The 25,843-nt window shown below is 63.1% G+C and overlaps 2 protein-coding genes across 24 annotated transcripts in view; one reads left to right on the top strand and one right to left on the bottom strand.

Moving 5' to 3' along the window:
- The window catches only part of AATK (apoptosis associated tyrosine kinase), a 40,680-nt gene extending 34,116 nt beyond the window's left edge, over positions 1-6,564 (top strand). For 3 of the 4 annotated variants that reach the window (XM_070559707.1, XM_070559706.1, XM_070559709.1), the window contains 5 exons: positions 354-503; positions 999-3,657; positions 3,769-3,916; positions 4,072-4,257; positions 5,436-6,564. In XM_070559707.1, the coding sequence (XP_070415808.1) occupies positions 354-503; positions 999-3,657; positions 3,769-3,916; positions 4,072-4,257; positions 5,436-5,476 (3,184 nt within the window). In that variant the 3' untranslated portion in view covers positions 5,477-6,564. The remainder of the gene's footprint in view (positions 1-353; positions 504-998; positions 3,658-3,768; positions 3,917-4,071; positions 4,258-5,435) is intronic. The other variant, XM_070559708.1, reaches the window with a different exon arrangement.
- Positions 6,565-7,319: 755 nt separating this feature from the next.
- The window catches only part of BAIAP2 (BAR/IMD domain containing adaptor protein 2), a 75,995-nt gene continuing 57,471 nt past the window's right edge, over positions 7,320-25,843 (bottom strand). Inside the window, exons 7-17 of one of the 20 annotated variants that reach the window (XR_011522806.1) lie at positions 23,194-23,346; positions 20,407-20,631; positions 20,038-20,239; positions 19,163-19,364; positions 17,979-18,047; positions 17,189-17,351; positions 15,176-15,210; positions 12,454-12,495; positions 8,986-10,894; positions 8,746-8,890; positions 7,320-7,975 (exon numbers count right to left, since the gene is read on the bottom strand). Coding sequence is in view for 10 of the 20 variants with exons in the window: in XM_070559710.1 (XP_070415811.1) it covers positions 7,906-7,975; positions 15,176-15,210; positions 17,189-17,351; positions 17,979-18,047; positions 19,163-19,364; positions 20,038-20,239; positions 20,407-20,631; positions 23,194-23,346 (1,119 nt within the window). In the remaining 10 variants the exon portion in view is untranslated. Of the gene's footprint in view, positions 7,976-8,733; positions 8,891-8,985; positions 11,619-12,449; positions 12,496-12,826; positions 14,410-15,175; positions 15,211-17,188; positions 17,352-17,978; positions 18,048-19,162; positions 19,365-20,037; positions 20,240-20,406; positions 20,632-23,193; positions 23,347-25,843 lie in introns of those variants that run through there. The other 19 variants (XR_011522807.1, XR_011522803.1, XR_011522804.1 and 16 more) reach the window with 19 other exon arrangements.

A 25,843-nucleotide genomic window follows, 5' to 3' on the forward strand; every position in this document is an offset into this window, starting at 1 on the left:
GCCTCACCCCACGGCTGGGTTCCCTCTTTCCAGCCTCTCATACCTGCTACAGTGACTGGTCTTCACCATGGCAAGAAATGAATGAATGAACGAAAGGATGGACCTAGGTCCCTGTAAGGCCAGGCTGGCCTCGATTTGCCTGGGCACCCTGGGTGCGGGCTTGGTCTTGGTCAGGTGGCCCATGCTGCCCGTTCACTTAAGGAAGGCACCGTCTTTTGGGAGGGGCATCCCAAGAAGCTGGTGTGATGATAGGAGTTGCCCCTTGGTGCCCAAGGCTCTGAGGTGCTGGGTTCCTGTGTGGCCCACGCCATGGCCGGCCACGCCAGCCCCTCTGATGGCGGTCACCCCTGCAGGTCCCTCGGCGTGACCATCTGGGAACTCTTTGAGCTGGGCACACAGCCCTACCCCCACCACTCCGACCGGCAGGTACTGGCCTATGCTGTGCGGGAGCAGCAGCTCAAGCTGCCCAAGCCCCAGCTGCCACTGACGCTGTCGGACCGCTGGTGAGGACCAGTGATGCCAGGCGGGGCCGGGGGGGTGTCCCCAGCAGGAGGGCAGAGGCAAAGAGGGATGCTGAGAGTCCCTAGGGTAGAAGCGGCTCCTCGTGACTGGAGACGCCCGGGTTTCCAGCTCCCCTGGCTCCCCTCTGGCCGGCAGTGACGTCTGGGCCCCACACTCTGCCCAAACGGAAATGGCCTCTTTGCCCAAAACACAAATTCACCTGCAGGCAGGGCAGGGATGACTTAAGGGAAAGGTGCCCGGGCACGCTTCCAGTTCCCACACCGCTGAGCCCACCTGGGGAGATGTGGGTCTCCTTTAACTAAGTGGGAGATTCCCTTAACTGCCCTCAAGCGATTTTGAGGGTGAGGAGGAGAGGACGCACGCCCTCCGGTTGAGGGCAGATGGGCTCACTCCTCCGGGGGCTGTGCACTGCCACCCGTGGGGGGCGGGCAGGGCCCCGTGGGCGGGGACTGAGCCCGGGGCCTCCCTCCCCGCAGGTACGAGGTAATGCAGTTCTGCTGGCTGCAGCCAGAGCAGCGGCCCACGGCGGAGGAGGTGCACCTGCTGCTGTCCTATCTGTGCGCCAAGGGCGCCACCGAGGCGGAGGAGGAGTTCGAGCGGCGCTGGCGCTCGCTGCGGCCGGGCGGGGGCGGCGCGGGCCCCGGGCCGGGGGCGGCGGGCCTGGCACTGGGGGGCGCTGGCGAACTCGCGGCCGCCTCCTCCTTCCCGCTGCTGGAGCAGTTCGCCGGCGACGGCTTCCACGCGGACGGCGACGACGTGCTGACGGTGACAGAGACGAGCCGCGGCCTCAACTTTGAGTACAAGTGGGAGGCGGGCCGCGGCGCGGAGGCCTTCCCACTGCCCGGAGGCGCGCCAAGCCCTGGGCGCGCCGCGCGCCTGCAGGAGCTCTGCGCCCCCGACGGCGCGCCCCCGGGCGTGGTGCCCGTGCTCAGCGCGCACAGCCCCTCGGTGGGCAGCGAATACTTCATCCGCCTGGAGGAGCCTACGCCCGCCGCCGGCCACGATCTCGACTGTGCCGGCTGCGCCCTCAGCCCCCGCGGCACGACCCCGCACCCTGACCCCGGTGACCACGACTCCGACTCCGACGGCAGCACAGCCACCTCGCTGGTCATGGAGCCGCTGTTGGGCCACGCGCCGCCCGCCGACGGCCCCTGGGGCCACTGCGACTACTACTCGTGCAGGAGTGGCGCCCGGGACCCGCCCTGCTCCTCGCGCTCGCCCTCCCCCTCCCCCAGGGCCCTCATGCTGGCGGAGCCTGGGGCGGAGGACACCGACTGGGGCGCAGCCGCCTTCTGCCCGCCTTTCTTTGAGGACCCACTGGGCACGTCCCCTTCGGGGAGCTCCGGGGCCCGGCTTTCCCCGGGTGCGGAGGAGCTGGGGGAAGCAGAGGCCCGAAAGGCCGCCCAGCACAGACACTGGAGTTCCAATGTATCGGCCAACAACAACAGCAGCAGCCGAGCAGCCGAGTCCTGGGACCCCGGCTATGCGAGCAGCTACTCGGACTGCTGCCCTGGCATGAAGCAGACCCTACAGGCTGTCCCTGAGCTGGTCCATCCCCTGGCCCCAGAGGACCCCAGAGAGCCTCTCCTTGGGCCAAAGGGGCCCTCCTCTGGCCAGGAGCCGGGCTGTTGCCTTGGCCTCCCCGATCTGTGTCCTGCTGAAGACCTGGCATCTGCCACCTGCCTGGTCACAACCCCCTGGACAGAGGCAGCTGTAAGCGGGGGTGACAGCCCCCAGGCAGAGCCCAGGCTTGCAGAGGAGGCTGAGGGCTCCGCTGGACTCCAACTGCCCCTTCCCTCCATCCCATCCCCATCCCGAGAGGGAGCCCTGCTTCCTGCTGAGGAGGCCAGCGCCCCTGCCGCCCTGCCTGCCTCCCCGACACCCGCCGGCAGCCAGTTGACTGCCACGGAGCCAGCCAAGACCCTGGACAGCAGCAGCAGCTCTTTGGAGCTGGAGGCACCAGGCAGTGAGGATGAGGACACGACCGAGGCCACGTCTGGCATCTTCACTGACTTGTCCAGCGATGGCCCGCAGGCTGAGAAGCCAGAAGTGACACCGGCCTTCCGGTCCCTGCAGAAGCAGGTGGGGACCCCTGATTCCCTGGACTCGCTGGACATCCCGTCCTCAGCCAGTGATGGCGGCTGTGAGGTCTTCAGCCCGTCGGCTGTTGGCACCCCTGGTGGGCAGCCCCGAGCCCTAGACAGTGGCTATGACACAGAAAACTACGAGTCTCCCGAGTTTGTGCTCAAGGATGCACATGAGCTGTGCGAGCCTGAGGCCTTCGGGGAGCTGGCCTCAGAAGGTGAGAGCCCTGGGCCTGAGACTCGGCTCTCCACCTCCCTTGGTGGCCTCAGTGAGAAGAACCCCTACCGCGACTCGGCCTACTTCTCTGACCTGGATCCCGAGCCTGAGCCCTCCTTGGGCCCCGAGGAGAAGCCAGGAGGTGTTCAGGCCCCGGGGCCAGAGCTGGACCTGGAGAGCATGCATAGCCCTGGGTTGCAGCCTGCACAGCCCTTCCTTGAGCCTGGGGTGTCCACAGAGGCACAGGGCGCTGGCCCCAGGGAGGTGCCGCCACTGCCGCTGTCTGAGGACTCTTTCCCAGAGCCAAGCGCCTGCCCCACAGGTCCCAGGCAGGAGACTCCCTGGGCCCTAGGCCCAGCCCAGGTGCCACCGGAGCCCAGCTCCGGGCGTTCCAAGATTTTCTTGCTGACCCCGGTTCCACTGAGCTCAGAAGGCCACCGCGCTGAGCTCCAGGAGGCCCCGGGACTGCTGTCGGGCCTGGCCCTGAAGGAACGGACAGGGGGGCCGAGCGCCCCCAGAGCCCCACTCTGCCTGGCCCTGCCGGGACTCCCCACAGCCCCAGAGGGCCGGTCGGAGGAGGAAGAGGACGACAGCGACGACAGCGACGAGTCGGACGAGGAGCTCCGCTGCTACAGCATCCAGGAGCCGAGCGAGGAGAGCGAGGAGGAGGTGCCGCCCGTGCCCGTGGTGGTGGCCGAGAGCCAGAGCGCGCGCAACCTGCGCAGCCTGCTCAAGATGCCCAGCCTGCTGTCCGAGGCCTTCTGCGAGGACCTGGAGCGCAAGAAGAAAGCCGTATCCTTCTTCGACGACGTCACTGTCTACCTCTTCGACCAGGTAGGCGGCCGCACGGGGCTCTGCACTGGGCTGGGGGTCCCTAGCGAGACGGGAAGCTGTGGGAGTGGCCGCTGCTGGCGGCCCGAGCCACGTGCTGCTCTGACTTTCCAGGAAAGCCCCACCCGGGAGCTCGGGGAGCCGTTCCCTGGAAGCAAGGAGTCGCCCCCCGCGTTTCTAGCGGGCAGCCCCAGCTCCCCCAGCGCCCCAGGCCGGCGGCGACGAGCGGACCGCTCCCCCGACGGCTCCGCGGCGGAAGCTGGTGAGCTGGGGGCGGGGCCCGCGGGGCGGTGACTCCCCGGGTGGGCGGGACCCTCGGGGCGTGACGTCACGGGCAGGCGAGGCCGCGCCCTCTTTCCCCCAACCCCCACCTCCCCTGCGCTGTCGCGCACCCGAGTGACAGCGGGCGGCCTGCAGGCGCAGCGTTCGAATGGGACGACGGCTTCCCGCTGGCGCCGGCTCCGGAGCCCGCCGCGCCCGCCCCCGCAGCGCCCCGCAAACCGGCCGCGTCCGGCCCCTTCTCGCGCTTCACCGTGTCGCCCGCGCCCGCATCCCGCTTCTCCATCACGCAAGTTTCCGACTCGGACGCCGGTTCCGTGGGAGGTGAGGCTGCGGCGGGGCTGGCGGGAGGGGACCTCGCGGAGGGTAGTGGAGAGGGCGGCCGGGTGCCCTCATTATTTCTCCTCTTCTGGACAAGCTGTTTTCGGACGTGGAAACTGAGGCTTGGAGAGGTCAAGGTCGCGGCAAGCCTGCCTATCCCGGCCCCCTTGGCAAGGCCTCGCCTCCTTGCCTTTCAGGGAGATGCAGTGTCCCAGACACAGCTGGCCCGGCACATCCCTGGGCCCCAGGGCCTAGACTGCACGCTGCCTGGCCCTCAGGCCTCACCCTCTGCTCCCTCCTCCCGAGGCACCACTGGACACTGAGCGCCCCCAGCCTGCTCTCTACCTGATCTTAGCCCCTAAAACCTGCGGCAGCATTCCCACCACAACCTTCCCAGCCCCTGCTCATCTGCCTCAGCCGCTGTCCCTGCCCGCTGCCGGTGCCTCAGGACCTGGCATGTCTCAGATCTGACAGCTCTTGCCCAGAGGCACGAATGGTGGTGGCTCAGGTGCCCAGGTGGGGGCCCTCCTCAGGGCCTTAGCTCACCCTCCCTCCGTGCTCCTCTCCCATCACCCACAGACCAGGCAGGTCCATCCCTACCAGGCTGACCGCACACACAGACCCGACCCCTGGGCCTGACAAATCCTTTGCTGCCAGCCATTTCCCTGAACACCCACCTCCACCGAGATGCCTCCCGGCCATGTTGTCCCTGGGCCAGACCTAGCCCCTCCCCTGCTGCCCTTGGCCTGTGGCTGCAGCCTCCAGAGAAGGGCCTGTCAGCCTGTCCTTGGCACTACTCGGCCCTTAGTGGACATCTGAGCAAACAAGCAGGTCACAGGAGGCAAGTGCGTGACCCTGGCCCCATCCTGTTGGGACCTCAGTTCCCCCACCTGTAAAAGGAGGACGTGGAGGGCACTTGCTGAGCTTTGTTGGGCCTGGGCCCTGGTGATGCGGTGGAAAAAAAATGGGTCCAGCTCCCTCCTAGACAATAGGCAGACCTACTGCAGCGAAGGGGCCTGAGGACCACAGCCCCAGCTGGTCAGCGGCCTCTAGGCCAGGGATCCAGGCCAGGTGGGAGTCCTGGGGGAGGAATCTCTGGCTGTCCGTAGAAGGCAGGGTCCTCTCAGGAGTCCTTGTGTCTCCAGTCACTGAATGCTCACGTGGCCCCTCCTGTTTGCCAGGCCCTGCAGCAGGTGCTGGGGGCAGCTGCAAAGAGGCCTGAGGCCCAGGCAGCTCCCGCTTGGAGGCCAGTGTCGCCAGACCCCCTGATGGTCCTGCTCCAGGAAGCAGCGAGGATGGTGATGGAGAGAGAGTGGGGACCGCAGCCCTGTCGGCGGTCGGCAGCAGCTTCCGGTGCCTCAGTGCCCCACGCAGCGCCCCGGAGCAGGGCGGGATAAGAGGCCCCGCTCCAGCCAGGACAGTGGAGCCACGGTGCACGCCAGCCCATGCTGCCCCGGGGGCAGGATGTGTCCTGGACACTTGGGTTTGCTGCTACCCCTAGGGATGCCCTACTGCCCGGGACCCGGGCGCTACTCCCCTTGCAGCTGCCCCTCCACCCTGGACGCTGCAGTTGGACTGGTTGGCCTCTGAGGCCAGGGGACCTGCTCTTGGCTGGGGGGCCTTGCACACCCTGCCACCTGGCTCCTGCATGCGCTGCAGGATGCTGTGTCCCACCCCACGCAAGAGCAGGCACAAGCCCGCTGGGACGGCCTCTCCCCGCCCCCTTCATCCCTTCGGCCTGGTTCTGCGTTTGCTCAGTAATAGATGAGGACTCTGGGCTCGTGTGCCCCCCCTCCGCCACCCTTACCTCAGAGTCTGTGGCTGTATTTCCCCTTCACTGACTCGGCTAACCCCGTGAGCGCTCCCTCCCCAAGGGTCTGGGCTGGCTCATGTACCTGGGTCCCGTTGCTGGAGCCCAGGCAGGTGGGCCAAGCTGGGCAGCCCTGCCGCGGTGGCCCCGTTCTAGAGGTGCCCATGGCTGGCTGGTGCAGGCAGCTCCCCTCTTCAGGGCACTGCCCAGCCTGGCCCAGCTGCCAAAGGACAGTGGGGGCTGTACCCCCCGGTCACTGTCCGGGGCTCCTGCCGGCAGGGATGGGGAAGGCTGGAGCTGGGAGGAGGGTGGGGGCGGGGCAGCACAGGGACTATTTTTGTAACCGAGAATGGAAATGGGCTGATCTTAAGTTATTGTTGCCAAAGAGATGTAAAGTTTGTTGTTGCTTTGGGGGTGTGGGTGGGGGACTCATTTGGGGTTTGTGGTTTTTGTTTTTTATTAGTTTTATTAGTTTGAGGCTTAAGATGCTGGTGCAATGATTTTCCTGTTCCTTCTTTCTTTGTTTTTTAAATCAAGCTAAGGAAAAAAAAGCCTTCGTGCTGCGTATGTTTCCTTTGGGGTCTGCAGATAAAACTCTGGGCAGGAGCAGGCATGGCCATGCTGGTTGGGGACCCAGCTGCCAGCTCTGCCTGGGGGGGCCACAGTAGTCCCTCCTGACCACGGGGAGTGGGGTGCAGGAGGGAGTGGCCCTTTTCCCCACACTGTCCTTTGTATACCTTGGTGGCACAAGACGGTGATGTGGGTCCCCAGTATGCCTGGTGGGGGTCTGTCCAGAGCAGGGGGGTCTGCTCCTGCAGCTGTCTCTTCCTGCCCCATAGCTGGCTCTGCCTAGGTAAGGATGCGGAGGGGGACCCACAGACCTCCCCAGGAAGCTTGTCCCCCTGCCTTCCCAGGGGCCAAGCCTGTCCCCCAGCACAGGGCCGAGACGGAAGCTGGGAGGCAGGGTTTTGAGGAGTTGGGGCTTCTGTGCGACCCCACACCAAATATCTGCCCTGTGACCCTGCCTCCCCCACTGGGCCTGTCTCCAGCTTCTGTGAGGTGAGAGGCCTGTGTGCCCCTGGCCCCCCATGCCATGCTTCCCATCCTGGGGAACGGGCAGGCACCTGAGGGCTCCAGAACCGCTCCTGGGAGGAGCGAGCTCGGCCTGGAACTTCTCCCATATGAGGACTGCTGCCACCAACGCAGTCACTGTGGCGGTATTTCACCAATAAACGTCAAACAGCAGGATCCATAATAAAGTTTCTAAAATCTGTATTTCAGCTGAAATATGGAAGCAGCCGTAGTGGGGAGGGGGACTCCCCCTCAATGGCACACAGCTCGGGGACCCAGAAAGTTAAGTGCTCATAATAAACTCATCTTCCAAAGAAGGGTGGCAGGCTCTCCGGGTCCCTGCACCCCAGGCCTCTGCCCCCAGAGGCAGAGATGACAGATCACAGCTGGGCACAAAGGGGCAGCCCATTTATTGACCACTTAGGAGGCATGAGCAGTGGGAGCTGGGCTCCCCTTCCAGCTACAAGCTGACGCAGTGTCCTTCCCTGCACCCTGGTGGCTTCATGCCTGCACAACCAGAGGCGCCTACCCTGTGAGGCCGGCCCCATGGCCCAGCAGCAGGTCTCGGCTCCAGGTGCCAGGTGCCACCTCCACAGGAACAGCCGGGGTCCAGCCCAGGCCGGACTGATGTGAGGGTAGAGCTCTGGGCAGGTGAAGGGCTCGGAAGGAGAAAATTCTCTAAACAGAGACCACGCAGGTTGTAAGAAAACAGGTTACTGGTGGAGGTGGGGGAAGAAGGGCCCAATGGGCAGCGGGTGCAGACGGGGCCATCAGCTGAGGAGGGGGGCAGACCTGTCATTGGTCACTGTCGGCTTCAGCTGGACGTTGGCGAAGGGATTCCTGAGGAGAGGAGAGAAGAGTGGTTTTAGTAGGGGCGGGGGGGGGGGGGTGCTGTGAACTACCCTACAGCCCGTGGGTCCCCAGCCCTGCGGTGGCCTCGACCTGGTGACCCGGCCGATCTTGATGACCCAGCCTCCAAGCTCAGAGCCAGTGAGCAATGGAGGCTGCATGGCAGTCAGGGAAGGGTGCCGTCCACATGGCCAGCTGACCCCCAATATGCCACGCTCGGCTCACCCCCACTGCGCCCACGCCTTGAACCACCAACCCTCCCAGGGCAGGGTGGTGGGTGTGAGGGAGGGGCCCCACTGCAGCCTCCACCTCACACTGGGGGCCCAGAGCCAGTTCCTTCTCAGCAACCCGAGCAGTCCCAAAAGGGCCTGTGTCCGAGTTTGGTGAGCGGCCCCACAAGGCCAGGCAGCCCACCCGCCATGTGCCCGAGAACAGCAGCTGAGCCCTTGGCCAAGGACACGCCTGTCGACACAGAGACACAGCTCAGCAGCCACATGAGCCCGGCCCATGCATCCCGGGGGCCGGAAGGTGGCCCCGAAGGTGGCCTGGAGCAGACACGGGCCTCAGCCCGCCCCACGCCGACATGACAGACACGAGGTACAGGCACACTGGCAGCGATAGGGCTGGCAGGGGTGGACACCTGCAGCCCCCCCAGGGGGTCTGACCACCTCCTTGGTGAGAGGTTAGCCACCTGTCACCCCAGGGGAGCTACGCCCTCCCCTGCATGCCCAAGGCCACAGCTGACATACAGATGGACTCGCCAGACAAGAGGCTGAGATGGAACGACATGAGCACGGAGGGGCTGGGTCCTCACGGAAGCCTCTCCTCCTCGAATCCCCGCAGGCTCGGGAGGCCCTGCCTGGGCAGGGAAGTGTAAGACAGCGTGCCAGGGGACGTCAGACAGCCCTAGGAGTGACAGCACGGATGGCAGGTGGGACACGGAGGGCTCGGCAGGGACAGGACGGCACTCTTGGCGAAGCGCTCAGCTCCGGAGCCGTTACCTGGACGGGAGTCGCCTCTGGCAGAGCGGGGCTGGGCGTCCACGGGAGCTGGGCAGGCGGGCGGGCATTCCCTCCAGTGTGCCCAGGCAGACAGCCCTGTGTTTTCCTGAGGACGTGGGGTTTTCTAAAAAGCGGAGACTCTCTGGATTGAGTTTGTAAAAGGCTAAGCTACTGAGAGGCAGCTGACCCTTGATGCGCAGCTTCTGCATCTCCTTGGGGACATCTGAGAGTCCGGCGGCTCCCATGCACACGGACGACGAGCATCTTCTGACTTAGAGCGTTCCGGCCCCAGATTAAAGGCGCCTCCAGCCCCCAGGAGGCCTCAGGCTCTGCTCACTTGGGCCTCTCGGCTCTGATGGAGCAGCCGAGCTTCAGCCACGCCGGCCACAGGCAGGGGCCACCTGGAGGTTCTAAAGGCGAGGTTCTGCCATGCACACGGACATCCGCCCCGGGGATGGAGGGTGGAGGATGGCCCGTGCCCTGGCTGCTACCTGAACTACAGACTTTGGTTCTAGAAGAGGGCTCTGTGCCCTCAGCTGTGCCCAACCACGGTAGAGGCAGGAGGTCCTGGGGGGCTGGAGATGGGGCACGTGAGTCCGTCTAGGATCAGGGACGGAGCAGAGGGAGGAACGCAGACCCTGTGCCCCAGAAAAGAGAGGACAGCACTGTGCTGGCCAGAGCCAGGGGCAAAATGGCCGAGTGGGTTTGGGCAGCTCACACCTTACTCCTGTCCTGACACACTTGAATTCTCATCAGAGAGGCCAGTGGCAAAGCGTCATCGTCAGCCGGGGCCAGAGGGAGCTGCGGGATGGGAAGGGTCTCCCCTGCCAGGGGTCTGGCTTCTGACCCCCCCTTTTCTTATTTCCTCCCCCAAGAACAGTGTGACCTGAACCGGGGAGCGCACTGCCTCCACACTGCAGGTTCTGAGGGATCGGGTGCGGCCCGCAGCCCCCTCCCCCTCGCAGCTCTGGCCAGAGACCCATGGGCAGGACCCTCCCACCACTCAGCATCAGAGGAGGGGTGTGGCCGCTCAGGGGCCTAGCACCTTCTGGAATGTTCTGTGAAAGAACGGGTTCATGAGCTACCCTGGGGAGGGTACCTGTGTGACCGCCGACCGGATGACAAAACAGAACAAGATTTTGACCTAAGGCCACTGCAGATTCTCTCGTCCCCAGACATTTGTCCCTGCCAAGAGGCGGACGCCAGGCACCGAGCCTTCTCCCAACAGCACTGTCGGCGGACGATTGATTGACAACAAACCAAGACACAAAACACGCTCCTTGTGCCAGCAAAGCAAGTCAACAAGAACCGCCCAAGTGCTTGGGGCCCAGAGGGGCTGTGTGGGGCTCTCCCCCTGGGGGCACTGGCTGAGGAACGCCAGGGGTGCAGCTCTGTCCCCTCTCCAAGGGACTCCTGAGCAGGGACGTGGGAGGACTGGCGGCTTTACACAGAGAACGGATTTCCATTCACAGCACGGACCAGGCCTGAAGCCCCTGGCTCAGGAAAGCACAAGCTGGACCCCTGCTGGGGGAGGGTGGGTCGGGCTGCAGTTCAAGGGGGCAGGGCTGCCCTGCACTGCCTCCTGGACAGCCAGCCCTCAGGGACCCCGGGCAGCACAGGGGTCCTGACCCCACTGCCTCTGCCCCTGGCAAACCCCTACAGCCTAAGGAGGGTCGAAGGCTGCAGTCGAGCAGCGTTCAATTCCAGGCTCACGAAGCTTGTGTCGCTGCGGGTTTTAGAGAATCATCTAAGGCGATTTTGAGTCCGCTACTTGAGTAAGAAATTGTAATTCTGAGAACAGCCAAGTCATGGCAAAGTGCGACTTCCATCCTTTGGTGATTCCAGAGCAGAGAGGAGCAAAGACGGCAATTACCGCATACGTCTCCACTTTCTCCTGAACTTTCTCCTCCTAAGACATAAGTGGTTTTTCCATGACTTCAGAATGTCAGCCTTTCTGGAATTGAGTCGTTCTCATTCCCAGCCCCCCTCCCAGGGCTGTAAGCTCGGGCAAAGCTGGGCAGGTCCCTCAACCAACCAGTGGTGGCTTTGCACACTCCATCCCCAGCTGAATAGTCAGGCTGAGCAGACTCGGTACAGCCAGGAACCTAGCTGGTGGCGCCGTGCTGCATGCTCCTGGGGCCGAGCACCCCCTAGGTCTGCCTTATACCAAGGGATGGAGTCCTGGAGGCTTCAGCCCTTCCCGTGCCTCCCTCACGCGAGGAAAGCTTGGCCCCACCAGCTCAGAGGGACCAAAGGGTGGCAGAGGTGGGGGGTTTGTACTGTCTGCAGGTGGGGGATGCAAGCCTCTTAGAGACACCTTCTCGGAAGAGGAAGAATCTAAGGCAGGGAAGGAGGCTGGCCCAGGGTCACCCACTGCTAAGCCAGGGTCAAAGGCATTTCCACCCTGTCCGCAAATTTCAGGAGTTATTCCAGAACTTTCCAGAACTCACACTGCAGCTCACCAACAGAAAGGCGGTGAAAGGAGACTGAGAGTCCAGGATCTGTTTAAGTGGTCCAGCTCCCCACAGGTAGGATGGCGTTGCTGTGACGCCCAGTGGGACTAAAGTGATCACCATCCTTTATAAAGGATCGAGGTACCAGCTTCATGTAGCAACCTCTTCAGTGATTTGGGGCTGGGAGTAGGGAGAGATGAGCAGCAGTGTTGCCTTGACCCAGCATAGGGGCCCAGGGCAGTAAGCTCCCCCTCTCCCACTAGCCATCGGTGCTTACTTTCCAAGGACCCAGGGGACAGGACAGTCACCAGGAGGGGCCTAGAGGAAGCTACCAAGGGCACCCACATGTGGCAGCCAAGGGCCTGGTCTGGAAAACCTGGCGCAGCCCCTTGGAGCCACGTCGGGGCAGAGGTGAGTTGACCCGGGCAGAGTGGGCAGCAGAGCCACTGTGTCCACCTGTCCCCAGTGGGGCAGACATGAGCGCCTGCTCCAGCATGCCTGCAGCACTCATCTGGGCACAAGCCACAGAGCTGTCCCCAGGACCCCACCCTGGTCTCCCCAGCCCCCACGGGGCTGCAATACTCAGCAACCCAGGAGCCAGCCAGGCCAGGCTCAGACCCTTGCCCACAGAGGCCCGTCCAAGAAACACTCAAAGGCACCCAGAGCCAGCCTCGCAGCTGATCACAGCCTCACCCTGATGTGGCCAAAGCACCCAGCAGAGGCAGGAGAAACCCAGCAGAGGGCAAGGGCCAGACCCGTGCCCAGCAGTTGGGGAGGTGCCACGGACAGGGGACACAGTGGCAGGGCAGCGAGTCAGACCCACAAGCTTCCAGGCAGAAGGGGAAAATCTGAGAGCCCAAGGAGGGATCCGAGGGGAAGCAGAGGCCCCGAGCCAGAGCAGAGGCAGGCTCAGCAGACCCTCAGGCCCCACCCCCTGCCCGAGGCCAGAGGGTCTGTCCAGAGCCACAGGGAACACAGAATGACCAGCACAAGAAAACCAGGGCAACTTACTAACTCTAGTCAGGGCGCTCAAAACCTGGCCACTTCCACCTCGGCGCTGCAAGGAAACACAAGGGCTTGGTTGGTGCAGGCGGAGGGCTAGGTGTGAGGACTCTGCGCGGACGCGTGGCCGGAGGATGGGGGACACCTGGCGGCTGGCCCTCCAGCCCCGGTAAGGCGTCTGCAGGGAGGAGCTCGAAGGGCAGGGTGTCCCTGGGTCACGCCCCGTGGCCCTGCTCTCTCCTCTGGGTGGGGCTGCCCGAGGTGCCCCTCCCGGCAAGCGGCGTGGGCCGGCGCTGTCTGCCAGGCAGTGGTTCTGTGGAGGCTGCCCGGCTAGGGTGGCCAGGCTCTGCATGCGGGGCTGGAAGGAGGCTCCACACCCAACTCGATGCAATAAATAAAACTTTTATTCCAACAACTGCGGCACAGGGCACAATTCAGATTAAAAAAAAAAAAAGGAAGAAGAAAGGAAACAGGGAATATAATTTTCAGCACTTTACATCTTCATACAAGTTCTGCGGTTTTGTGTCTACATTCTTCCATTGAGCATGGAATCCCCTGGATTTGAAATCTTTTAGCAAAATGAGAACACCAACACAGAGGTTCTTTTTACATAGGTCCATGTTCTGGCTTTGTTTCTCCTTAAATATAAAAGGGGGTCTGTCTGAGTCTTGAGCTGCTTCTCTCACAAACACTACCAGCCACGTTCTGGTCTGCGGGGGACCGGACACTAATGCACAGCAGAGGAGGAGCGTCCACAGCTGCCCAGGGCTCCGGCAGGAAGAGCCGGGCGGGCTGCACCCCTGGGGCTCACTTCCCAGATTCAGGGTGCAAAGAGGCAGTACCAGTAGCCAGAGTCCAGTGCGTCTGTTTCTGAAGTCACCGAGACACACAAAAAGACGAGAGCGTTTAGGGACGACGGGGCGGGGGCTGCCTGCTTCCCCAGGTGGGAGGAGAGGGGCACCGGTCCAAAGCCGCTCTGCCCCAGGCCAGCCTCGCTAGGCCCGGATGCGCCCCTGCCCTGTGCAGCTGCCACTCTTCACGAGGCTGGTTAAAGAAATGATTTCCGGAACACGTTGGGGTGAAGGGTGGTCTCTGGAGGTCTTTGGAATGTCCGAGTGTGGTCGGGCAGCGCCTGCTCCCGACCCCCTCCCCGCCAGTGCACTGTGCGAGGTCACAAGGCCCAGCTAACGATGCCTGTGCCCTGGTCTCTGACCACCATCCACCAGCATTTGCAGAAAAGGGAGCCCTCAGGAGCCCGGCCTGGTGGGCCGGGCAGGGCCAGGGGCCACAGCCTCCCTCACAGGAGCGGCCAGCTTCCTCAGGAGGCCCCCTGAGCTCGGCACGAGCCCCTCCCTGGGTGTGGCCCTCGGCAGGGCACCCATGGGGCCGTGAGCCTCTTGCAACCCCCAGCACCTTCCCCTTCCTGACACAGAGGCCAGCGTGCGCTGGGGGAAGTCAGATGCAGAAATAACAGTACGTACACCGGAGTCCATGCATATCTGTTTTTGTGTTTCAGGAAAAAAATGTGCTTTTCCTGTTTTTCATTTTTTTTGTTTCTTTTTTTTAAAGATTTTTCTTTTTCTTCAAACTTCAGACCTGGCTCGCAGTGAGCCTTCAAAAAGGGACAGTGTGTCATGAACACGGCAGATGGTGAGCAGGGGTGAGCACACCCGCCCGTGGCTGCCCGGCTGGCAGGTCCCGCCTGGCGGGACACACGGGGTGGGGCATGTAAACACGGGGAGCAGAGATGGGGCAGCACCATGGACCCTGGGGGATCACAGAGTCTGGGGTCACCAAACAAAAGGCAGGGAGGGAGCAGGTAGAAAAGAAAAATAACCCGAGAACAAACCACCAAGAGCTGAGGAGGAAACGATGGAGACCAGACAGGTGGGGGGGGCAGAAGCTCTTCCGAGCAGCAGCTGCCCGTGGTCAGCGTCCTCACACTGTGGACACCAGCGTGCCGCTGCTGCTGTGAAACAAAGCACAGGACAGCTGCCGGGCCGCACGCCTCCCCTGCGGCAGCCCTCTCAGCAGCTCAGGGGCAGCAGCCACCTGGCCACCTGGCTCTGGAGGAGGGGAGACGCGAGAAGTCGCGGAGCCAGGACGAGGGCTGAGCCCAGGCGAGGGCACAGGGGGCAGCAGTCCCCAGCCGTCTGTGCTGGCCAGGCTGGGGAGATGAGCCCAGGGGCAGGAGGGCCCCCTCCTGGCTGTGAGTGGACAAGGCAGCACTGGACACTAGCAAAACGAGCAGAGCTGAGAAAGAACTAGGCCGAGGGGGTTCCTGCTGTGGCTGTGGGCAGCCCAGGGGGCCCCTTGGAAAGAGCGGGAGCCCCTGGAGTGGCTGGGTGGGTCCTCGGCTCTGGCACAGGCACCAGGCCAGGGCCCCCCCACAACCACTGGTGAGACACGAAGGCAGCGCCTGAGAGGGGCTGCTTCCCTCCTGGCGATAGCCCAGGACCCTGCAACACTGCCTCAGGACAGGGTAGCCAGCTCTCAGAACCCCCGTCCTTCAGAGAAGGTTGGGGGGCTGTGGGGCAAGAGACAGAGAACAGGGCCCCTAGACCCTACTTGCCTGGCCCGGAGCGGATGCCGCGGGCTCCAGCCAGGCCCCATGGAGCAGGCCTCAGAGAACCCGGCAGAGCGGCCCAGCCCACTAGCCTCCAATGGGACTGCTCCCCACCTGGCCATAACACCCTACCCCCCAGCTTCCAAGGACAAGTCTGAGAGCCCCTTACCTGCTCACAGCCCGTGCCCCGTAGTCATCCAGACCCTGGGGAGGAAAGGCAGGAACAGGTCAGGCCGGGGGTCCTGGGGGTGATGGAGGTCTGTAGGGCAGGAGCAGGCTGGGCAGGTGCCCCTCCTGACCCCAGTGTGTTCGGTGCTGCCTGCAGCCGAGGGCATGGAGGATCCTCCCCAGTGGTGACCTCCCAAAATCAGGGGGATGCCTCCCCACGTGGCCAGCTGCTGACTGTGAATGTGTGAGCTCACACAGACACACGCAAGAGAGGTCAACTTGGCCCCCTTCCCCACCAGCAGGTGGGCGGAAAAGTGCCTGCAGGTCGCATGGTAGGAGCACCCGGTGGGGGAGATTGGGGCTATCTGGCAGACTCAGGGCACATGGTGGGGATCCCCAGGATCCCAGGGCCTGAAACAGTGACATTTGCAGGGAGGTGGCGATGGACGGGTGGCCAGGTAGAGAAGCCAAGCTGGCAAAGGTCACTGGCAGTGCACAGTCACCTGCAGGCCCACCTCATCCAAGCCTGGGCTGGCCCCTGGGCCGAGCATCCCCTGAGCCACCAGAATGCAGCAGTAGCTTCCCACCCTAGGGACGGTGCCGCTGCCCAGGAGGGGAACCCTTGGGGCGAGGAGCTGCGGGCTGTGCTGTGGAGAGCTGCCCCATGTCTGATGGCCTGGCCTGGCCCCAGGGCCATTGAGGGGTACTGGGGACGCCCTCCTCAACTTTCTCAGCACCAAAACCAAACCCACAGACTGGGAAATGAGAGCAGCGAGCAGTAGGCAGACCCCTCCAGGTGTGGCCAGCTATGCCATGAGGCCGGGTGGGCTGGCCCTGTGACCCCAAGGTGCCACGCTTCCCCATGGCTGGATCAGCCTCTCCCTGCTGCCTCCCTGAGCACCAGTTCCACCTCACCTCCTCCAGAAGGTCCCATCCAAGCGCCCCGTCACACCACTCCAGGTTTGCCACCCTTGCCACTTGTCTCAAACCACATGTTTACGCTGCCTAAACCATAAGCTCCTTGCAGACAGATCCTTCTGTGGCACCTCAGAAAGCTTGTGCCAACAAGGCCGTCTGCACAAGGTGGGCAACGCTGTTTAGTGCTGGACAGGGTGAGCTGGCCTCCAGTACCCAGGTCCTTCCCCTGGACTTCGCCCACCTAAAATGTCACTTCCACAGCCTCAGGTCATGCTGTCAACATGGAAGCCCTCAGCCGTCGGGTCAACCCCGTGGTGGTCACCCAGGCTGCTGAAGCCTCTTTTCTCTCTCTCCTTCCTGCCTGGGGAGCCCCCGACCCCAAAGCCAGGACCCAGCCCTGGAGACTGGCCCCTGGAGGAAAGCTGCTGGCTCCTGCCTGCCATGCAGCCACAGCAGACGAACGTCCTTGAAGCCTTGTCTCCCTCCCACCCCGCGAGCCTCCCAGGGCAGAGCCATGCGGGACCCAGTAAGCACTGTCCACACTTACACCCCGGTCCTGCCTGGACCTCAAGGCCACCACGCACGCCAGAGACTCCGCCAGGGACCCACACCCAGGATCCAAGCCTTGAGCTTCTGCCCCTGGCCACGTCGTACTGGACAGCCTGACAGGTATGCCTGGCCCTGCCTCCTGAGGGTCCCAGAAACATGCTAACTAGAAAGTTCCAGCCACGTCCCAGGCCTGAGTGCAGACACTCATGTCTGCACTGGGACCCAGGATTGCAGGGACCCCCAGAGTTCTCAGGGAGGGGCTCTGGATACTGAGTCCTCCCTGATGTCCAGGTTTGGTTTCAAGGCCAGCAATGCCCCAGCCCAAGGGAAGGGCAGGCAGAGGGGCCGCCGTGCTTCCTCTAGAGCCCTGAGGTCTGCAGAGGGTGCCCAGCAGTGACCTTTAAGGTAGGCACAGCAGGTGTATAGACTCAACGCCCAAATCCCCGAGCCTTCCCCAGGCATGTCCTATGGAGGTGCCAACGTGGGTCTGTGGCCGAGCCCACCCAGCAACAGCCCCTTCCAGCCCAGGCCCCTGCCCTGTGCTCACCTGGGAGAAGGCAGGCACAGCCACGCTGTAGGGTCTCTGCTTGAAGGTACCAGCCGTCTGGGCGGGGAAGGCGCGGGAGGCCGTGCCGTAGTCAGGGGGTGGGATAGCCAGGTCCTCCTTGTCCAGGAGGTTGCCTGTGCTGCTGCTCTTCCCTGGCTGTAGGCTGTGGGGACCAGGGCTCAGGGACCGAGTCACCAGGCCCCCAGCCCCCACCCAGCCCCTCACCTTCCCCACACCTTGCTCAGCTCCTCACAGAGGGCATGACAGCTGGCTGCTCTTAGTGGACTAGGCTGCAGCCACGCTGACCCCACGGGCCTCCCTCCCTGCTCAGAATCGAATGAGAAGGTGTGCCACGAGGAAACTGCCGAAGCCCATGTGGAGCTGAGTCCTACGGCGACCCCGATCCTCTGAAAGCAACTCAGCCCCCACCTCCGTGGCTCCATAAGGGACTCTCTAGCTCTTCCAAGGGCCAGGAGTCTTCCACATACCCTTCCCGCTGGAGACAGCAGCTGGGGTGTGAGCCTGGGCCTACTGTGGGGCAAAGAGAACCTCCACCATGATGGGCCAGCGAACGGGCTCTCAGACGCCCTCCTCACAAAGCACCACCACACTCACGCACCCCAACGGCCTTGACATGCAGCCCACTGGGCCGGGGTGGGTGGCACTGTAGGGGTGGAGAAAGGACCAGAAGCCCAGCCGGGCTCTCCATGCTGAGGGCCTGGGCTGCTCTGATAGGTGCCTGTCCACAGGGCCCCATTCTCACTGCTACCTGGCGGGCCAGTGCACTCACCTCATGTGCAGCCGGTCACTGCCGTCGCTGTCCAGGACCCGGGTGTAGGAGAAGGGAAACCAGCCCCGCCTGAAAGAGAAGACCCAGGTGAGAGTGCGCCAGGGCCCCCAGGGCCCAGGGCAGGGCCCCCAGTCCCACTAGTTCCCTGGCCTGGCTGCACGCATCTGTGGAGGAAGACCAGGACATGCCAGCCAGCGACCCGGGTGTACATCCAGCTCTGAGCTGCCCCTCCCTTGATGGGAGCTCCGGCGGCCTCCAGCGTGAGGATGGGGGAACATGTGGGGACCCCAGGCAGAGCTCCTGACGCTTCGACAGGCAGGGATGGTTTCCTGCCACGTGACCTGGCTGGGCAGGCCCTCAGCCCCAGATGGCCACGCTGAGCCATGGTGCCAACAGCAGAGGAGCTGTCTAGAGGGAGGCGGGTGTGGCAGTGCTCAGGAACAGAGGTGGCCCACCAGTGTCCCTGTCCCTCAGAGCACCCTTCTCAGGGCAGCAACTGCCTGGAGGCCAGAGTGGAGCTCAGTACAGCAGCTCCCTCCCTGATTGAGGCAGGCCAGAGTGTCAGGGCTGGCTCTGCTCCGGGGTGGGGGTCTCCCTTCTCACCAACAGACACACCCAGACAACAATGGCGGCAGTGGGAAGGGGCAAGGTTCCTGACCTGGGCGGCCCCTAGGTCGAGCAAGAGAGATGCTGACACAGCCTCTCGGCAATAGGTGTTAAATTAAACCATGGAGGTACAGCTCGTCTGACTCAACGATGTGACTTCTAGAACCCAAATACGAGGGCTGATCAGACATGTGGAGGAGACGTGGGGGCGGCAGAAGGGCTTTGGGGTTGAAGGCTGGCCTCTACCAACAGGGAAGCCACACACCCGACAGGAGGGAAGGTGCTAGATGTGCCGCAGTGCACACACACAGGGCCCCAGACAAACGGCAGGGACTGCGTGGTGAAGCCTGCTGCGGTGTGCAAACAGCCCTCGCCACACGTGTCTGTAATGCCCGTTTTTTTCTACAGTACGACCTCGATGATCAGTGGGAGAAAGGACCCAGAGCTGCCAGGACATCCGAGGGCCGCAGGGTCAGGAGGATGATGTCCCCAAGCTTGATAAAGGGCAGGACAGGCCGCCTCGCCCCTGTGGCCCCCAAATGGCCATCGCAGGGATGGGCACTGGCCGTGGCACTCACATCTTGGTCTTCTCGCTCTCGCCGTAGTGCCAGCCGTCGCGGGCCTCAGGCACCAGCAGGGTGATGAGGTCGCCCTCCTTGAAGCTCAGCAGGGTGCTGTTGTCCCCAGCTGCGTGGGAGAAGATGGCCTTCACCCGCATGCGGCCGTTGCGTTCCAGGCCGGCTGCCATGGAGCTCGAGCGGGGCAGAGTCTTGTTCTCAGCTGTCGGGACGACAGGGCAGGTGTGAGGGGATGCTCTGCCCCAAGTGGGGAGGGAAAGGGTGCAGCCACCCACCCATCAGCTCAGCAGCCTGATGGTGAGATGCTAGGAGGCCCTGGGCAGGCAGAGGGGGACTATCCATCCTGGTGGATTCTTACCAGGCCTCCAGGGCTGTTTGGACTCAGACTCTGGAAGAACCTGGGTACTGGGGATATGGATCCAGCCACAGACCTGCCACCCATCAGCTGGGGGCAATTCTCTGGGTCTGAGCTTCAGCTTTCCCATCTACTCATCAGGACACCCTCATGGGCTGAGAGCCCTGGGGGGCGTAGGGGAGGGAGTGAGGGTGCTGTCCATGGCACATGGAGAGGCAGAGCCCAGGGAGCTGGATGGGGAGTGGGGAGCTATCCCATGGTCAACTAAAGCCCTCTTGAGCCTCATCCATCTGCTCCTGTCACTGGCTGCTGACAATCCACCGCTTACTAGACAATGGGGGAGCTGCGCAAAACCCAAGGGTCCAAAGTTCCAAGGATGGAAACCTCAAAGGGGTGCTGTACACAACATGCGCACACATGCTGGTGGGTCCCCCCGACCTCCCCCCAGGCATGGCATCACTACTGTGGGCTCAAGAGAGCAGGTCTGGGGCCCCAGCCCAGCCCCCAGCGGAGCCCTTACTGGTGGCGTAGCTGTTTTTCGGGGCCACGCTCTTGCGCACGGGGAGCGTGTTGGAGTAGGAGTCGCTCAGCTTGTTCTGAGACTGCGGAGGAGATGAGGACTTGGGCTGGGCGGCCTTTCGGTCGGCCCAGGGGCTGTAGTCCTCGCTGTCCGGGCCCGAGACACCGTTCATGACGGGTGCATTCTCCTGGGCAGACAGCCGCTGTCGAGAAGAGGCGGCAAGGGCGCGGCGTTGCAGGAGGGGCCTGGCCCGGGCAAAGCCAGCGTGGAGAGCCCCTCACCCCGGCAGGAGCGCCCTGGCTACCACAGAATGACAACCAGGGGCCATCCTCCCTCACCCATAAAGCTTTCAGGAGGCCAAGGACTCACCCCTACAAATGGGGCCAGCTCGGGGGGCACCGGCAGGGGCTTGGCCCCTGGAATGGGGTCTGAGATGACCAGGTTGGACTTGGAGGCTGACAGAGTGCTGGGGAGGATGGAGCCGTTGCTGTTGGCCATCTGCTGCATGAGCTGCACGGCGCGGTCTGGAATCTTGTTGGGATCGGCACACGCCTGCTGCCACAGCGGCAGCTTCTGGGCAAGCAGCTCCTTGCCCTGAAGTGGAGGAAGCAGAACAGGGTGGGAGTCAGGGCTGAATGCAGGCTCCCGCAGCCAGGCACATCCCAGGGGACCTGTTGCAGGGCCAGGAGAGGCCAGGGCCTGCTGCTGACAGCACTGATGCAGCCCAGACCCCAAGTGGCACCAAGGCTCCTAGAGACACACCCCCTGCCTCAGGAGCGTCTAGCTGGAGCTGAGAGCTGCTCTCCACCAGCTGGTGCCTCACAGCCAGACAGGCCACCTGTGAGTCTCTGACCCCCCCAGAGGGAAAGTGGCTAGAATGTGGCTGCAAACCATGCAGTCGAGGGACCACCAGGAATGAGATCAAACCAAGGCCCGACCCGGGCAGGGGCCTCCCCAGGGGCCCATGGAAGGAGAAATGAACAGAGACTCATGTTAGCCATGGAATGGGCAGACCCTTCGTGGGTGAACCACAATATACTAGGAAGAGTGCTGTGCCAGCAGACCTGAGGACCAAGAAACCTTGGAGGGACAAGGAGGGGACCATGGGCAAGGGAGAGAGCCACCCCAGGGGCCCAGGTGAGGTCAGACCAGCTTGCTGAAGACACAGGGAGGGAGGGCCCTGTTGGCACCCGGCAGACAGGACGCTAACTGCTCCTGCCCCCCACCCAGGGGCGCGAAAGCCCAGCTGTCCCTCTGGTGTGCACCAGGGCCTGCCTGGGACAGAGCCGGCCAGATGAACACAGGGGTCTCACAAAGGAGGAGAAGCCACAGGCTTGGCGGAGAGTCCTGGGATGGAGGAAGCAGTCAGAACTGAGGAATCAGCCTGAGGTTCCCTGCAACTCACTCAAGGTCCTGTGCCCGCAGCGTGGGCACACCCAGGGCCTGGGGGCAGCTGTGCCCTACCCGCTCCTGGCTGTTTGGCCAAAGTGGGCTACTTGACCTGCAGCAGGTGCACAATCCGTGTCCTACTGCAGACCCCGGGCCCCTCTGGGTGAAGCAGCCCCCAGCTTGGGGCAACCCCGGTCTCCAGGACCTCCACAGGGGCTGTCAGCCCTCACTGCCTCTCCCCACTTATCTTCCTACTTCTAGGACCCATGTCTGGGTGGGGAACGGTGCCTGCATGGGGAAAGTGGAAGATGCCAGACAAACTGCCCTCTGAGCAGGCTACAGCCCCTCTTCTGCTGATGGTTTAGACTAGGGATCAGCAAACCACAGCCCAAGGGCTGGCGGCCCATTTTGTAAATAAGGTTTGAGGGAAACACGGCCATGTCTGTTAATTTACACATCTCTGGCCGCTTATGCACGCAATGGCAAAAACCCAAAGTATTTACCATCTGGCTCCTGGTTGAGATAAATGATTGACGGGCATGGGGTGGTGGTGAGAAAGCAGGCCAGCAGGGACCCGGCGCCATCAGGGATAACCCCAGGGTCAGGGTGTGGCCCCTGTTGCTGTGCGGCCTGAGCCTACACAGCAGGAAAATGCCCTAGGGCCTGCGTTTAGGAACAGGTGGTGGTGGGGGGCGGGGGCGGGGTCCTGCCCTTTGTGCCATGGTGCCCAGCCTGGGGCTTGTGCCTCTCTAAACCCACCCTGGGGGGCTGGGTTCAGCTTCTTGGAAAGTCAGCTGTCATCACTCCCACCTGCAACACTAGGCTCCCTTCAGAGACAGAAATGGCAGTGTCCTGGAGGTCGATGGCTTTCTGCCTGCGGCACCAATGGGCCCCAGCTCTCCCAGACCGGCCACAGGGCCTGGCCACCGCCAGAGGGCGCAGACAACTGCCGCAGCACGGCCCAGAGCTGCGTGGGCGGGGCGGCCGCCCCTGCTCCGAATACTGCAGCTTGCAGCCAGCATGGTGTGCAGGTGCAGGTTGGCCCGTTCCCACGCCCGGGCCGCCAGCGAGCCCTCCCAGCACAGGACCTGGATGGCAACGGCATAGCCAGTGGGGTGGGGTGGCCCCACCCCCAATCCCAAAGGGGATGCAGGTCCCGTCACAGTGCTTGTTCTGCACCTGCAACAAAAGGCCCCCAACAGGCCCGGGCAGGCAGGAGCCTCTCCACAGAGGGAGGGCAACCGTATCCTTGGTTGCCCAAGGCGTGGGGACCAGACACTGAGTCTCAGATCAAGTGTGAGTCCACAGAACCCCTTTAGGGAAAAAGGACATGAACTAGGGCCTGCCTGGTCGGCTCGGCTGCCAAATCACAACTTCTAGACTGTCAAACGTTCTGGAATGTTCCAGTGGACAGGTCTGATCCCACCCCAGCTCCTGTGGACTATGGGGAATGGAGGCCCCACAGACACTCCCTGTCCCTGCACGGGAGCCTGTGGCCTTGGGTCTCATTGACCCTGGGGCTAACCCAGCCTCTACGAGGGGTCTCCCGGCACTGCACTCCTCCTTAGAGGAGACCCTCTCAGAGCTGTCAGTGTAACTGTTCTCAAAAATGCACGCAGCAATTTCCAACAGGACTCTTAAAAACACCTGCAGCCTTTGACCTGCTAATTCTCCTTCTAGACTCCACCCCTGGGGAAATCCAAAACACACAGGGACATTTAGCACAGTATTGCTTTTGTCACAGCTCACGGGCTTGGCCCGCCTCACCTTGGAATGGTAGGCTGCGGAGTTCTTGGCCACGGCGCACTGCTTCTCCACCAGGAAGCAGAACCTCCTCCGCTCCTCGGTGAGGGCCGTCTTGTAGCCGTCTGACACGTAGTTCTCCAGCTCACCCTGTTTGTTGCTGATGGCATCGATGTACTGAGGGGTGGAAGAGAGGATGGGGAGACAGGACAACATATGATCAGGTCTAGTTTGGCCGCCGCACTGGAGACGGAGTACATCTCTTGGCCAGCCCACTGGTGTGGGGCTTGGCCGCATGACTCACTTTGGTCAATGGGGTGCAGGCAGAAGTGACGGGGCAGCCCCATGCCTCACTGTGCCTGTTGCCCCTGGGGGAATGCGTCCCCCAACCCCCTGCCCTCTCCGCATCTTGGCAGCTGCACATTCGGGGACCATGCTGGCAGGTTACACAGCAAGACCTGGTGGCAGTGTCTGCCAGAGTGGCATCGCCTGTGGATCCTGATTCCAACCATCTAGAACCACTCTGACAGTGGACTGGGAAAGCTCAACCACACGTGTGTGTTCAAGAGTGACTAATTCACACCCAAATCCTGTGGGGGTGGTTAGAGAACACAGACACAGGAGACACCGCGTGACACTGGGGCACGCTGTAACGCTCTCTGATTTTGCAAGTTAGAACCTTCAGGTAATAAAGCGCCAGCAAGACTGTGGGCCACCATCATGGGGAGGCAGGAGCACTCTAGACGCACACCATTGGCGTCTGCAAAGCCCCTGGGCAGACACCCACCAGAGCCCCCTCTTGGTGTGCCTGTGTGTGGGGCCTGCAGGGTCTGGCTGCTTCAGCACGGCACTGCTTCTCAGGCGCAGGAAGGCCCTTCCAGCCTCGCCTCTCCTCCCTGCCCGCCCCAGGCCCGGAGGAGACCATTCACAAGGAGCGCAGACCTCCAGTGGCCGAGATCGCCGTCCCAGAGCAGCTTCTGCAGCATCGGCTCTGCTCTGGAGCAGCCCCATCCTCCAGCAGGGGCAGGCCCAGGCACGTGTGGGGGCGGCCTCCCCCGCCAGCTCTGACTCAGTGGGGTGGGCGACAGGAGGGGGAGTGCAGAGCAGGCTGTTCCTGCCACCTCCCCTCACAGCAGCGCTCAGCTGGAGGGGCGAGGACCAGCCTGCCGGGTGTGGGCTCGTCCCCAGTGCTGGCACCCGTGCACCAGCCCTGCCACCAGCACTGGGGCGCCTTCTCCTCCTGCCCCGTAGACCTTCCCACACCGAACTCCAGCGTCTCCCCACAGGCGAGGGCAGCTTAAATGGGCCTCAGAATAGCTACCCCACCCCCAAAGCAACGCTACAGCCTCAAGGAAGACGCCTTGGCTCTCTCAAGCTGCCGCAGGGCCCCGTTATGGGGGTGTGCTGAAGGGGACACAGGATGGCGCCTGGGCAGGAAGTGGGGCCAGGCCAGAAGAAGAGTCTGAGCACAGGGGAGGGGCTCTCCGGGGCAGCTCCGCTCCCTACCGCTGCCACCGCCTCCTCCTCCTCCTCTGCTTCATCCTCCTCCTTGGCAGCCTGAGCAGCTCCGAGTACTTTTCCTCTGGTTATGAAACATGCGCCTACCAGTGCCTGCTGCCCCTGTTCCCGCAGAACTTCCCTTGCACTGTGGCTCCTCCAGCCTGCAGATTCAGGGTGCCCCTGGGGGCCTGTGGAGGGCACAGTGGGAAAGGCCCTACAGTGGGGGGAGGACTCTTCAGCTGCCACCTGGCCTTGGCTGTGGAGGAGGGCACCTGCCAAGGGGACTGCTCACACCCCACACTCCCACCTAGAAGCCCCACAAGGCAAACATGAGGACAGGAAAACACAGAGGCCTGGGGGCCAGGAACATCCTCTGGATAGAAAAGCCTGGAAGGGGCAGAGCTTACTCAGAGACAGAGGGGGCATGTGCACGAGTAGGGGACCACAGATGCACACCCCCAGCGCATCCCCCCCAAAACAACCCTCAGCACTCGACTGAAGCTGCTTAGAGGTCCCACGGCTGCTCCCTGGCCGTCCTGTCCCTACAGGGGACCGTCATGGACATTCGCCGCGACCTTGCAGGCTTCAACCAGCCTGAGACAGGGACATCTCCCTGTCCTCATGCACAGGGGCACACAGAGGCTCAGCTTGGTGCCCCGCAGCCCGCTAAAGGGGCCATCTCTAGAGAAGTCTCTGCAAGGTTCCAGAAGGAGAAGACCTGGGTTTAATCCTCTAGGAAAACCCCTAATCCACCCCACTCCTTGTGTCACCACCTCCCGCCCTCCCCGGGGGCTGCTCCAGCATCCCAACTCCAGCAGGCGCCAGGCCTGAAAGGGTACGTGGGCACAAGGGAGCCAGGCATGCAGAGACCCCAAGCCCGGGCGGCTGGCAGCCTTGTGCAAGAAGGTCAGGGAGGGTGGGGAAGGGCTGCCCAGAGCGATGGCCTCCACACCAGTTATCACCTAAATGTAGACTTTGCAGAAGGAAAGGTGCCACTGTGAACGGTCACCCCAGGACAGCAGCGTAAACCGGGACACGGGGCCCCTGGGTCCGCTTGCCCTGAGAACGCTAGTGAGAATAGCTCCTTCCAAACCCGGCCCGGAGCGGGCCCAGCTATCTGTCCTGCGAACGGTTTCTGGGTTTTTAGGCTGCGGTAACATCTTTCACATCCCTG

Source organism: Equus przewalskii, chromosome 10 (genome assembly GCF_037783145.1).
Source record: "Equus przewalskii isolate Varuska chromosome 10, EquPr2, whole genome shotgun sequence".
NCBI lineage: Eukaryota > Metazoa > Chordata > Mammalia > Perissodactyla > Equidae > Equus > Equus przewalskii.